At 38.4% G+C, this 14396-nt stretch overlaps 1 protein-coding gene across 7 annotated transcripts in view; it reads left to right on the forward strand.

The window, feature by feature from the left end:
- Positions 1-14396, forward strand: part of CEP290 (centrosomal protein 290) — a 122585-nt gene that overhangs the window by 49410 nt on the left and 58779 nt on the right. For all 7 annotated transcript variants that reach the window (XR_012156724.1, XM_073327590.1, XM_073327592.1 and 4 more), the window contains 5 exons: positions 6294-6378; positions 7444-7586; positions 8353-8517; positions 9730-9879; positions 11750-11865. Coding sequence is in view for 6 of the 7 variants with exons in the window: in XM_073327590.1 (XP_073183691.1) it covers positions 6294-6378; positions 7444-7586; positions 8353-8517; positions 9730-9879; positions 11750-11865 (659 nt within the window). In the remaining variant the exon portion in view is untranslated. The remainder of the gene's footprint in view (positions 1-6293; positions 6379-7443; positions 7587-8352; positions 8518-9729; positions 9880-11749; positions 11866-14396) is intronic.

Below are 14396 nucleotides of genomic sequence, written 5' to 3' on the forward strand. Positions count from 1 at the left end.
TTCCAATGTGCATTACTTTGCATTTATCAACATTAAATTTCATCTGCCATTTTGTTGCCCGGTTTTGAGGCAACAAAACCCAGTTTTGAGGTATCCTTTTGTAGCTCTTCACAATCTTCCTGGGTCTTAACTATGTTAAGTAATTTTTTATCATCTGCAGATTTTGCCACCTCACTGTTTACCCCTTTTTCCAGATCATTTATGAATATGTTGAACAGGACTAGTCCCTGAACAGACCCCTGGGGGACACCACTATTTACTTCTCTCCATTCTGAAACTGACCATATATACCTACCCTTTGTTTCCTATCTTTTAACCAGTTACCAGTCCATGAGAGCACTTTCCCTCTTATCCCATGGCAGCTTATTTTGCATAAGAGCCTTTGGTGAGGGACCTTGTCAAAGGCTTTCTGAAAATCTAAGTATGCTATATCCACTGGATCCCCTTGATTCACATACAGAAGCTCCCCAACTTACACAATTGTTCCTTTCCAGAAAGCCTTGCGTAACTCGAATGTTGCGTAAGTCAGAAATGTATACCCGAACGTTACGCAAACATACACCCCTCCCCGAAAAAGAAAAAAACAACTCCTATTTGTAGCTTACGGATCTTTTTCTGTAAGTGAGAATTTGCATAAGTCGGGTCTTGCGTAACCCGGGGAGCATCTGTACTTGTTGACCCTTTCAAAGAATTCTAGTAGATTGATGAGGCATGATTTCCCTTTACTAAAACCACGTTGACTCTTCCCCAACAAATATGTTCATCTGTATGTCTGACAATATTGTTCTTTATTATATTTTCAACCAGTTTGCCCAGTACTGAAGTCAGGCTTACAGGCCTGTAATTGCTGGGATCACCTCTAGAGCCCGTTTTAAAAATTGGCGTCACATTAGCTATCCTGCAGTCATCTGGTACAGAAGCTGATTTATATGATAGGTTACAGACTACAGGTAGTAGTTCTGCAATTTCACATTTGAGTTCCTTCAGAACTCTTGGGTGAATACCATCTGGTCCTGGTGACTTTTTTGCTGTTTAATTTATCAATTTGTTCCAAACCACCTCTACTGATACCTCAATCTGGGACAGTTCCTCAGATTTGTTACCTAAAAAGAATGGCTCAGGTTTGGGAATCTCCCTCACATCCTCAGCCGTGAAGACGGATGCAAATAATTCATTTAGTTTCTCTGCAATGGCCTTATCGTTCTCGATCATCCAGTGGCCTCACTGGTTGTTTAGCAGGCTTCCTGCTTCTGATGTGCTTAAAAAAAATTTGCTATTACTTTTTGAGACTTTGGTTTCTCAAAGTCTGTTTTGGCCTTCCTAATTGTATTTTTACACTTCATTTGCCAGTGTTTATGCTCCTTTCTGTTTTCCTCACTAGGATTTATCTTCCACTTTTTAAAGAATGCCTTTTTACCTCTCACTGCTTCTTTTACTTTTTTGTTTAGCCACGGTGGCTCTTTTTGGTTCTCTTACTATGTTTTTTAATTTGGGGTATGCATTTAAGTTGAGCCTCTATTATAGTGTCTTTAAAAAGTTTCCATGCAGCTTGCAGAGATTTCACTTTTGTTACTGTACCCTTTAATTTCTGTTTAACTAATCTCATTTTTGTGTAGTTCCCTTTTCTGAAATTAAATGGTACAGTGTTGGGCTGCTATGGTGTTTTTCCTGCCACAGGGATATTAAATTTAATTTTATTATGGTCACTATTACCAAGTGGTCCAGCTATATTCACCTCTTGGACCAGATCCTGTGCTCCACTTAGGACTAGATCAAGAATTGCCTCTCCTCTGGTGGGTTCCAGGACCAGCTGTTCCAAGAAGCAGTCATTTAAGGTGTCAAGAAACTTTATCTCTGCATCCCGTCCTCAGGTGACAGGTACCCCGTCAATTGAACAGAAAATAACAGGTTAAAGAATATTTAGATAAGTTAGGAGTATACAAGTTATTAGGGCCTGATGAATTTCATTCCTGGGTTCCTAAGGAACTAGCTGAAGCATCCTTGGAACCATCAGCAATTACCTTTGAGAACTCATGGAGGCTGTGTGAGGTCCCAGAGGACTAGAGAAGGGCTAGCATAGTGCCTGTTTTTAAAAATGGAAACAAAAGAGGACCTGGGGAATTATAGACCAGTCAACCGAAATACCTGGAAAGATTATTAAACAATCAATTTGTAAGCACCTAGAGAGTAACAGAGAGACAAGGTGGATGAGGTAATATCTTTTATTGGACCAACTTCTGTTGATGAGAGACAAGCTTTTGAGCTACACAGAGCTTTTCCTCAGGTCTGGGAAAGGTACTAAGGGTATGTCTTCACTAGCAACATTAAAGCGCTTCTGCAGCAGCGCTTTAATGTGGTTGTGTAGTTGTAGCACCGGTGCTGGGAGCTGAGGCGAGTAGCTAACAGCGCCGGGAGCACAGTTCCTAGTGTTGGTGCACTGTCTACACTGCCACTTTACAGCACTGAAACCTGCAGCGCCAGGGGTGTGTTTTTTCCACACCCCTGAGCGAGAAAGTTTCAGCGCTGTAAAGTGGCAGCATAGACAAGGCCTAAGAGTGTCCCAGCTAAATACAAGATTGAACAGATAGTTTAGCATAAGTAATTAGCACATGTTCTAATGAACCATTCAAGGTGAAGTGGCCCGTTAACACCCTTGTAGTCATAGGACAAATCGACTGGGGGTTAGTGGGTTACAGAATGCCATAAATCCAGTGTCTTTATTAAGACCATGATTTTTAGTGTCTATCAGAGTTATGAATTAAGCTCCCAGGCTTGTTTTTTTGAAAGTGCTGTGCAGTTTCCTTTGAGGATGAGGTCTCGTAGGTCAGCAATAGAGTGATTGCTTTGTGAAAAGTGTTCACACATAGGTGATATGGTGTTTTTGTCTTTTATTATTTTCTTGTTTGAATTCATTCGAGAGTGTAGTGATTGTCTAGTTTCACCCGCATAATTGTTATTGGGACATTTAGTGCACTGGATGAGATAGGCCACATGTTGTGATAGGCATGTGTAGGATCCATGGGTCTGGAAGGATGTGTTGTGGAGAGTGTTAATCATTATAGCAATGGAGATATGTCTGCAGGTTTTGCATCTGTTGTTGTGGCAGGGTGTGGTGCTACTTTGAGTTGGTGTGTCCTGGTCTCTGGGGAGCTTGTTTCTGATCATGAGCTTGGAGAGGCTGTGGGGTTGTTTGAAGGCCAGGAAAGATTTTTTTCAGTGTGGGGTCCCCATTGAGTATGACTGGCAGTTGTTTGATGATGCCTTGTATCAGTTTCAGTGTGGGGTGGTAAGTGACACCCAAGGGTGTGCGGTCAGAGGGGGATTTATTTCTGTATTGATGCAGATTCCATGATGCGATCCACTTCTCTGGTGGAATATCCTTGTTTGGTGAAGGCAATTTTGAGTGTGTTAAGGTGTATATCAAGACCACTAACTACTTATTCTATAAACTATCTGTTCTATCTTGTATTTAGCTGTGATGTTTTGAGTATCTTTCCCAGACTTGAAGACAAGCTCTGTGTAGACCAAAAGCTTGTATCTCTCAGCAACAGAACCTGGTTCAATAAAAGATAATACCTCACTCACCTTGTCTCTCTAATATTCTGGGACTAACATGGCTACAACAACACTCCACAGAGGATAATAGGCTTGTAAAGAATTGCCAGCATGGATATGTCACGAACAAAAACCAACCTAATTTCCTTCTTTGACAGAGTTACTTGTTTACTGCTATATCTTGATTTTACCAAGTATTTTGACACAATTCCATTTGATAGTCTCATAAGCAAGCTAGGGAAATGTGGTCTATATGAAATTACTATAAAGTGGGTTCATAACTGGTTGAAAGACCATATTCAAACAGTTATCAATGGTTCACTGTCAAACTGTGCGGATGTATCTCGTGGGGTCCGATAGGGGTCAGTCCTGTGAGAGACACTATTCAATATTTTCATTACTGACTTGGATAATGAAGAGAAGAATATTCGTATAAAATTTCCAGATGAAACCAAGTTGGGAGGGGTTGCAAGCCCTTTGGAGGACAGGATTAGAATTCAAAAGGATCTTGACGGTTTGGAGAATTGATCTGAAATCAACAATATGAAATTCAGTAAAGACAAGTGCAACGTACTTCACTTAGGAAGGAAAAAATCAAATGCAAAACTACAAAATGGGGAATAACTGGCTAAGTGGTAGTACTGTTGAAAAGGACCAGAGGGTTATAGAGGATCCCAAACTGAATATAAGTCAACAATGTGATGCAGCTGCTAACCAGGCTAATATCATTTTGGGGTGTATTAACAGGGGTATATTATGTAAGACATGGGAGGTAATTGTCCTGCTCTACTCAGCACTTGTAAGGCTTCAGCTAAAGTACTGTGTCCAATTCTGGGTACCACAATTTAGGAAAGATGTGAACAAATTGGAGAGAGTGCAGAGGAGAGCAACCAAAGTGATACAAGGTTTAGAAAACCTGACCTATGAGGAAAGGTTAAAAAACTAGGCATGTTTAGTCAAGAAAGGAAGACTAAATATGTGAAGGACTGTTGATAAAGAGGACTGTAATCAATTGTTCTCCATGTGCACTGAAGGTAGGACAAGAAGTAATCAACTTAATCTGCAGTAAGGGAGATATAGATGAGATATTAGGAAACATTTTCTACCTATATAAGTAGTTAAGTACTGGAATAGGCTTCCGAGTGAGGTTGTGGAATCCCCATCATGGGAAGTTTTTAAGGACAGGTTGGACAGATGTCTGTCAGGGATAGTCTAGGTTTACTTGGTCTTGCCTAAGTGCAGAAAGCTGGAGTTGACGACCTCTTGAAGTCCCTTCCAGTCCTACATTTCTATGAGTCTGTGATTGGCGGAATATCAGAGCAGTGTCCTCTGTGAAAGGATGCCGCAGCTTTAGCCAATGTAAGGCATAGGGGAGAAGTAGCTTCTGAAGCTTCTGCTACCAATGAGGATAGCAAGGAAAAGAACCAAGGTATTAAGGAAATGAAAGATTCCTTTCTTTCAGTCATCCTCCAGCTAGTGAGAAGTTTCTGAGCTGGCTTTCAATTACTTTCCTCTCCCATCTCTCCATCTAGTGGCAAAGAAACTGTAGATTTAATATTGGGAAAAGATTTCAAGTGGTGAAATTTGTTAGATTAGTGGTTCCTAGATGGTGGTATATGGAACGCTTTCCAGTGATTCAGAAAGGAGATAGTTGGTCACATACGCAAAGTTATATTTATTTTTCTATGCACTAAATAGTTTCCTAACATTAATTGTCTGTGTAAGCAACTGCTGTACTTCCCAAAGGGATTTTATTGGATTTCCAGTGGAAGGGGAGGTGGCCCACTTGATCATGAATCGGATGGGAGGCGTTCATGACATGAAGTCTACAATATGAAAAATTTGGGGAACTCTACATTAGACTGCTGAAATAATCTTCCAAAGGAAGTAGTGAAGTCTCTATTGCATGAATCTTTTAAAATTGGACTGAAAGAAACCCTGGAGAATATGGAGTAGGGAAAATCATTAGCACAGGAATGGACAAGTTAATTAAAGAGTTCTTTCCCATCGCTAACTTCAATGAGTAACAACTATGAGAGGTATTTTCTAGATTTATTAAACTATTCTTTTTGATACTCATAATTGATAAATGGGACTCATGTCTGTATAAGTCAGTCTTTTAAACTATTGTCTCTTATGCTTTGCTCCAACAGGGCATTTTTAACTTATGTGTTAACAAAATTATAAAACAAATAATATAATTCATTTAATTTACTGCTAAAATGTAATAGTTGTTTCTTTATTCATATCACAGAAAAGGTCTTGGAAAGATAACATACATAAATGGAAATCAAATCACTTGCTAATTATTGATTGTTCCTCTAGAATAAGCAGATATCCAGGGATTTGTTGGCCAAGAACACATTATATAGAAATGCAGAACTTGCGCTTGAGAGATACAGAAGCCAAGCAGTGCAGGTAGAGCAAGGCTTTCAAAGGATATTTATGAAGAGAGGAAACTTTAAATGCTTGCAAACTTTATTTCTTTTTATTTTAATAAACTATTCTTACTGGTTTTTTTGTTGTGCAGATGACACTATTTCTTTTACTGTCCTCTTACAATAATATAATTGTACTGTCAAATATGTATGATTTAATAATATTTCTTCAGGCATCTAGTTTTATTTAACAGCCATCACTCAATGGTATGCTCTTAAGTATTCTCATACTAAAAGACTCTAAATCTTATGTCTTGAAAATCTAGTTTTTAAGATTGTTTCTTTCTTTTTTGCCGGTAGAATGAATACCTTGCAAAAGAATTAAATGAGAGAGAGAAAGATTTGGAATGGAACAGGACTGCGATAGCCAAATTTCAATCTAAATGTAAGCTGTAATTCTTTGTTAGTATAGGCCATGATTAAATTTATAAATAGCTGCTGATAGTCAGATCTTTATGTATAATTTTTAGAGGGCTAATATTCTCCTGCTTTATTTTGTTACACTTGGAAATCTAATTTTTCCTTTAATATTTTAAGGTACAGTTTACTTGGTGTTTTTCAGAATGCATGAAAGGCACTGTATGTGTATGTGTGTATATATATTTGGATGGCTATATATATATATATGGAAGGCTTTTATGACCTAATACCTTTAAACTCTGAAATGTAGATTGAGGGTTGGTCCTGATAAGCTACAAAATGATGATAATGAAACTTAATTTACCAAGTGTCAGAGGGGTAGCCGTGTTAGTCTGGATCTGTAAAAGTGGCGAAGAGTCCTGTGGCACCTTATAGACTAACAGACGTATTGGAGCATAAGCTTTCGTGGGTGAATACCCACTTTGTCAGATGCATGCATCTGACGAAGTGGGTATTCACCCACGAAAGCTTATGCTCCAATATGTCTGTTAATTTACCAAGGTCTCTTATTTCTTTAGAACTTCAATAAATACTTTAAACTTTCATATATCTTCTATAAAAGAGTTTCTATTGTGTGGTACATATTCCTGATTTTAAACTTAAAAGTTAACATCGGTGGCACTATATGGAACACATTTTATTTATTTTAATATGTGGTTGGTATTTAAAAAAACAAATTGCTTAGATGTAATCCAACACAGCACTTAAGCACATGCCTAACTTTAAACCCATGAATGTCCCATCGAAGACAGTGGTACAACTCACTTGCTTAAAGTTAGGAATGTGCTTATGTGCTTTGCTGGATCAGATCATTAGTAAACAAGGGGTTGGGGAGTCAGAATGATGCATTTACTACTTGTGCACAGAAATCTGAAGTCTCTGAACTCTGTAGGTGGGTGTGTATTTCTTTGAATAAGATGAGCCATTTTTATTATATGTCAGACTAACAGAAACTGAGATGGACTTGTATTTTTCCAGAGTATTTTAAAATATTTTAGTAATTTTAGAAATATACATTATTGTATTGCAGTAAAAGAATTATCAGAAGAAAACAAGCAGCTTGAGCAAGGAATGAAAGAGATATTACAAGCTGTCAAGGAAATGCAGAAGGATCCTAGTGTGAAAGGAGGAGAAACAGCCTTAATGATCCCTAGTCTGGAGCGATTAGTAAATGTAAACCTTCTTTCATTTGAATTATTTGGCTTGGTAGAAGTTACTTATAGAGTTCTCTTTGTTTTGACTGCTCCAGTGTTGAACATTAGCTGTTATATGTTCAAAATACTTCCTAAAATCTTAAAAACACAAATCAAATGACAAATGAGAGTAAAATTCATCTTGACTGAATAGTCAATCTTTAAAGCATTGCAGAATACTTCAAAAATGGATGTAGTATTTTACATAAAAGCAGCTTATAATATATTAAATATATGACTTTTTAAAAGTAATCTACTTTGAGTTGTCATGGTAGAGATCAGATCACTGAAATATTAGCTTGAGACATGATGATGTTCATGCATGAAAGTGTTTGTACTGTTAGATTTAGTTTTCTTAATCACTTAGCGGCTAGATCTGCGCCCAGCTCACAGTCATAGCTACGTAAAGCAGAATGCTTCCCAGTGCTCCTAGGTTTCCTGGTAGGATTGCAGTGACACGCACATTTTGGGTTGTCGGAACTCCCCTCAGCACAGACAGCCAGCTCTACGAGCTGACATGAGGATGGGGTTGAGTTATGGCTTTGCCTACTTTTGTCTCTCACTTCCCCTTTATGATGATTGGATGGTATTAGTCCCTGTACTCCCTCTGTCACAGCAGCTGCAATTCTGAGCCCCACTTATGCACACTGGAAAGCTCCAGTTTATTGGGAAATATGGAAAAGTATTTGCTTTCTTTTGCTTGTTTCTTGTTTTTCTGTTTACTAAATTAATTCTTATTGTGATAGGCAATCGAATCAAAGAATGCAGAGGGAATATTTGATGCCAGTTTGCATTTGAAAGCTCAAGTTGACCAGCTTACGGGGCGAAATGAAGAACTGAGGCAGGAGCTGAAAGGATCTCGAAAAGAGGCAACAAATTTCTCTAACCAGTTAGCAAATGCTAATGTAAAGGTATATATTCTAATTTGTTTTACAGTGCTAATATAGAATAATTTGCTGTCTCCATGACTAACATAGAACAAAATACACTTAATATTTTGTATTAAAATCCTTTTAAATACTAGATATTGCTGTCAGTTTTTTTAATGTAACTCACACATTTTATTTTACTTACACATTTTGAAAATATGTAAAACCTCATATATAATTGACAAGAGATACAATCATACATACTTGTTACTATATTTATAGATTATAATCTATGTACTTGTTCTCACTGAGTTAAAATCCAAATAATTCAAATGTTATTCCATACTTACAAAAACCCTAATACCAAGGCCCCATCATAGAATTGGTCTACTAGGCGAGTTGTTGGGGAGAGCTGTGCTAAATGTGAGTTGCAAAAAGATTTTTGTTTCTTTTTTCTTAAAATGAGCAATAATCATCTTACACTTCTTACATATGTGAGAGATTCAAATAGCAAGGCTAATAGGGATTCAACAAATAAATTGATTTTAAAATATTTTCCCTTTTGGCCACTGAAATAATAGCTGGTGATTTTAGCTCAACTGTGAATGTTTCCAAATGTTTATATTATATGTCCCAAAGGCTATAACATATTAATATTAAACATATCTTCAAAGTGACATCTTTATAAAAAGGCAGACTCTCTATATGAACCCTTTAAGACAGCTGTGTGATCCAGTATGACTTCCTAGTATCTGTAGCATTACAGAACAGTATTTTCTGGGGCATTGTCGTTAGAGATTGTAGTCAAAGCTCTTTGAAGGGTTTAAAAAAGAAAGACTTGGTAAATTTAGAGTAAATGTGCTGGATAGCCATCTGAGCCTAGCAGTTTTGGACACTGAGGCTTAGCTCAGTCTCCATATGAATGTTTGTGGGTAAAAAGAAAGAAAATAACCTACAAATTATATGCTTGAGCAGCTAAAGTAAAATTGAGATGGATCTCCAGCTGTGTGAGCCTGCTCTGGATGCTTGATCATTTTTAGCCATTTGACTCAAAGTATTGTGTTTTAATCTTTTTGTGGAATTGTAATTTTAAAAATAGAAAACTTTACTTTAAAACATATAAAAAATAATTGGGAATGTTTATAACTCAAAACAGTGTGAGACCGGACATCCCTACATTTTGTATCCATATTTTTGGCTGAATAATAGAAGTTTCTTCTTACTGCTTCTATTCTCTTTATTTATTTTCTTTAGATTGCACAACTTAAAGATGAAGTTTGTTTGTTACGTCAATCGGAAGGCGCCAATATAGTATTCAGAGGAGTAAACCGTCCAGAAGGGATGACTCCTTCAAGTGCTAATATAGTTAATTCTCAGAACGAATATTTAATACATCTTTTACAGGTAACTGATTTAACCTGCATACTTGGGGTATTTGTAACATGTATTGACTCCTTCCAAATCTGTTGTTATATCATATGTGGAAACTGGGGAGGCTCCTAAAAACTGTAATGTGTATTGTTGTAATAGAATACAGTTGCCTGAACCTTCCTTGTATCACATCTCTGGGCTAGAGATTATTTAATTTCTAATCCCACCAAAGCAATCTGCAAGGAAGGGCCAATCCCTTTTTCCTCTCCTGTACCCAACAAGACAAAGAAGACTTCTTGCCTAGAATTGCATTGTTTCATATACAGTGTAGTCATCAAATGCAATTTAAAGATCCCAAAAATCAGGAATATTTCAGTATGTCTGGAAGAACACTCAGTATGTATTGGCTCCTCCTGGACAGCTTGAGGTACTCAATTTTTTCATTTTTGGGCTCCTAAGCTTGATGTGCTTTGTGAGTTATGTTAAAGAGTTTATTAAACAACTATACATTCCCAGCATCACAAATAGACTTTATACAATACACTTGAGAGAAAAGCATGTATGGAAAGGAGTGGACTGTTTTTACATTTTTACATAAAGTCTAATGTTTGTAAAGCCAGAGGACAATCAACAAAAAATGTCTATTCTATTGTTCTTCTCATCTAAATTCCCATGCCTGTTTTATATAGAGAATTTTAGTACAGAAGGTTAGGAGACCATATTCAAGCATAAAATAAATGGTGAGGGATGTAATCTTCCTAATTTGGCCAGTGGGAAGTTGGGCTTTTGTGTGAATTTATAAAGAAAGCCATTTCCTTTGCTTGCTATGGGTCAATTTCTTCATTACCAGAATGCCATAAATATAGTTTTACCAAGATTATATTAGAAGATTTTTTTCCCCCAGAAAGTTGCCAGAGTGAATCTAGCTGGAATAAATATATAAGTACTGAAAATATTTGTATGTTCTGTCATGAAAAAGTGTTTATAGCCTTTGTAGCTTTTGCATTTTTTTTTTAGAAACCTGTAATTATTATTTTTCTAGATTAGGCATTTATCAAGAAATACACAAAAGTTAATATGTAAGGGTTATGTTGTTTAAAAGAATTCTCTTGCTTTTTTTTTTTTTTTTTAAACTGAATAACTGGTCGGCAAAGTCATGCATCCTCATTGAATTCTCTACTACTTCTGCCACACACTTCTTCTGTGCAAAGCTCCTTGTAGTCTTCTGTTTACTTATTTTATTTCTCATGTGAGTTAGTTGCTCATTTGTGTGGGGGGAATGGTCTGAATGTTGAGAAGAAGGGCATAAATATGCTTGAATTAAAACTGTTGATTGCTGGGATGAAGGGAAAGATAAAGTGATAAATGGAGGGATGGGGACTTAAAAAACAAGCACACAAAATATAAATGGGAGGATGGGGACTTAAAAACAGGCACACTAAACATAACTAATAAGATGTGTGCCTATCATCACCCCGATCAGCTTGCTTGTATCAGAAAAGATTTGTTTATATTGTATAGTTATGAAATATGAATGCATTTGGCAGTGGGAGAAATACTTAACATTTTCCAGGTGTGCAGTTTCATTAGTAGTCTGTATGGACAACTCCCAAAATGTCAAGTAATTCTCAACTCCTTTTGGTCTGTGATGTGTAAAATTAATTATTATTAATTTATTACTTACAAATATTTAAACATTACTTTTATTTAGACTGTTTTTGATATGTTGTTTTAGCATAAAGATGCAGGCTCTGTTTCTTCAATGCATTGATCTCATTGGCGCAAAGGTCTACATGAGAGAGTACCATTGGATGACCATTGGATGACTTTGATGAATATTTTCAGATTTGAAGCATACATTGTTAATTATATCATTATTTTTTATTTTGAAAATGATCATTAGGAACTAGAAAATAAAGAACTATTACTTAAGAAATTAGAAGAAGCAGTAGAAGAATATAAGCGAAAATTTGCAGTAATTCGCCATCAACAAGGCTTGCTATATAAGGAATATCAAAGGTACAAATCCTTTGGGGTCTTCCTTTTGAAATGGTCAGGGTGATAAAACCTTAAACTTTCAAAGTGTTTTAAATATTTTAAATAAGAGAAAATATTAATAATTTCCCCACTGTGTTCAAGTTGTTATTTCTATTAGCATCATGGAGACTTGTGTGAAATAATCATTCTTCTTTTAGGTGGCCTCTGTATATTCCCCTTGGTGCTGCTGTGCTTCAAAAACCTTTTAGAAAAGCAGTGTCTGTTGCGCTCACATTTTGTTGCCTGCTTTGTGGCAAGAACTATCCTGTACAATTTTCACAGTGACAGAAATCATTTTTAGCACCAGGGAAATCTGCAAATTGTGACTCTGTCAAGCTTCCCTTGAATCTGCATCCGGAAACTCATTTGTACCTGAATGCATCTGATGAAGTGAGCTGTAGCTTACGAAAGCTTATGCTCAAATAAATTTGTTAGTCTCCAAGGTGCCACAAGTACTCCTTTTCTTTTTGCGAATACAGACTAACACGGCTGCTACTCTGAAACCTGTCATTTGTACCTGACATTTGTGGAAGCCTCACTTCCAGTCTTCTCTGCTTTCAGGCATAAGAGTAGGAAAAATTGGAGCTCAGAGGAAATCTTGTTCTGAGGGACCCAGTGTTATTACAAACGAGGAAGAGGAAACATTGCTCTGGATCCAGGGATCACAAGTGCAGACTGGAGATGTCAGTTCCAGGGGTGTCTCTGGACCTTCATGTAAAGCCAGTTCCTAAGCCAATTCCTCTCCTTTCCCACCAGAGGGTTAAGACAGAAATTGTTTAGATCGGAGAATGTACGCGAGTCAGGGCCGGCTCCAGGCACCAGCTTTCCAAGCAGGTGCTTGGGCGGCATTCAGAATGGGGCAGCAGTCAGTGTCCCACGGCGGCAATTTGGCGACAGCTCCGCCACTCTTCCAGCCGCAGTGGCTTTTGGGCAGCAGCTCCACCACTCTTCCAGGCGTGGCGGCAATTCGGCGGAAGCTCTGCCGCTGCTTGGAGCGGCAAAATTGGTAGAGCCACCCCGACGCGAGTCTCTTAATTTGGATTCCAAGTTCTGGGGGCTGCCCAGATTGATATTTCACTATTGAATTAGGCCTGGAGGCTCACTTGGGCAGCTTCTGAGACAAAAGAGCTTCCTTTGTTTTCTGGGGATTTATGTTTGTTGACTAACTTCACTAGCAGTTTCTGGATCCTGTTTTTGTGTCAGTCTGTGACGTTTGGGTTGCACCTCTATTCCTGCAAGTACAAGAGGCAGATAATCTTACGCATGGGACCTTGGGATTTGGCCACACCTCTTCTGCCTATGTACTAGAGTCTCTGCCTCCAGCCAGGCAAAAAAATAGTGATTGAGTGCTCCCACTTTCCCTGATGCATTCAAGTACAGCTGGTCAAAACTTGGAATTTCTGTTCCATTGAGCATTCTGAAATTTTGAAAGTGTTTTTTCCATTTTGGAACAAAAACTGGAAATTTCTAAATTTTCATGGAAAGGAAATTATAAGTTTTTGTTTCAAGAAAAAAATTAACCATTTCATTTAGATTTTCCTGAAACAAAACAGAGCAGCTGGCTCCCCTGCTTGCAAGGCACTACCTGGACTTCCCCCACATCCGCCAGTAGGAATTGGAGGAAGCCTCAGGACTTTGTCATGGTTGGGAAGTCACCTGCCATGAAGCAGGCAGCCTAGAAGCCCTGAGAGCCCTGGTTCAAGCTGGGGCTCCACAGCTTCCAAAGTTTCCAGGCACTCTGCTGTGTAGCAGAGACCTGGGAAATCCTGAGAGCCCTGGTTTGAGCTAGTGCCCCCAGGGCTGCCCTGCTTCATGAGCCTCCCAAATCTTTAAGGTTCCCAGGACCACGGCAGGGACTTTGGAGCCACAGATACTAGAAGTCCAAGGTCTCTAGTCCTGGGGCAGTCTGCATGGTGGAGCCAAGGACCCTTGCCTTCTAGGGTCTGTGACTCTGAGGCAGCCCCACTATTACAGAGCTTCCAGTTTGTATGGCAGAGCTTCCCTGGATATGTGAACCCAGGAAGGCGTAGTAACCTCAGCCTTTGGGCACTCTTTATGGCACAGCTGCCGCAGATCCTGGAAGCCTGAGCTACCCAGGAGCTTGCCAGGAAACCTGACTGTGATTCAATGAAAGTTTGCTGAACACACGATATTTCCACAAAATGTTTTGCGGTCGATAAATTGGCATCTTCCAACTAAACTCTGTATCATTACAAAATTATTGACAAGATCATTCCATCTGTAAAAGCTTTTTTGAAGTAGCAGTGAGCAGAATCTTGCCACCCACTTAAGAGAGCAAAGATTCCAGGCCTCTGCATCTCAGATAGAACCACTGTCAAATTTCTTCTCTCCTTTTTCCTCCTTCTCCCCATCATGATGGAAGCGAAGCTGTAGATGTAGATGTAGTCTGTCTGCGAGGAGACCCTCTTGGGAGCCAAAGAAGAGAAGCTCTCCCACAACTGCTCCCAGCCCACAGAACCTCACTGTGACCAGGGAAACATTTTAGAGTCTGG

The sequence above is a fragment of the Lepidochelys kempii genome, chromosome 1 (assembly GCF_965140265.1).
Source record: "Lepidochelys kempii isolate rLepKem1 chromosome 1, rLepKem1.hap2, whole genome shotgun sequence".
Taxonomy (NCBI): Eukaryota; Metazoa; Chordata; order Testudines; family Cheloniidae; genus Lepidochelys; species Lepidochelys kempii.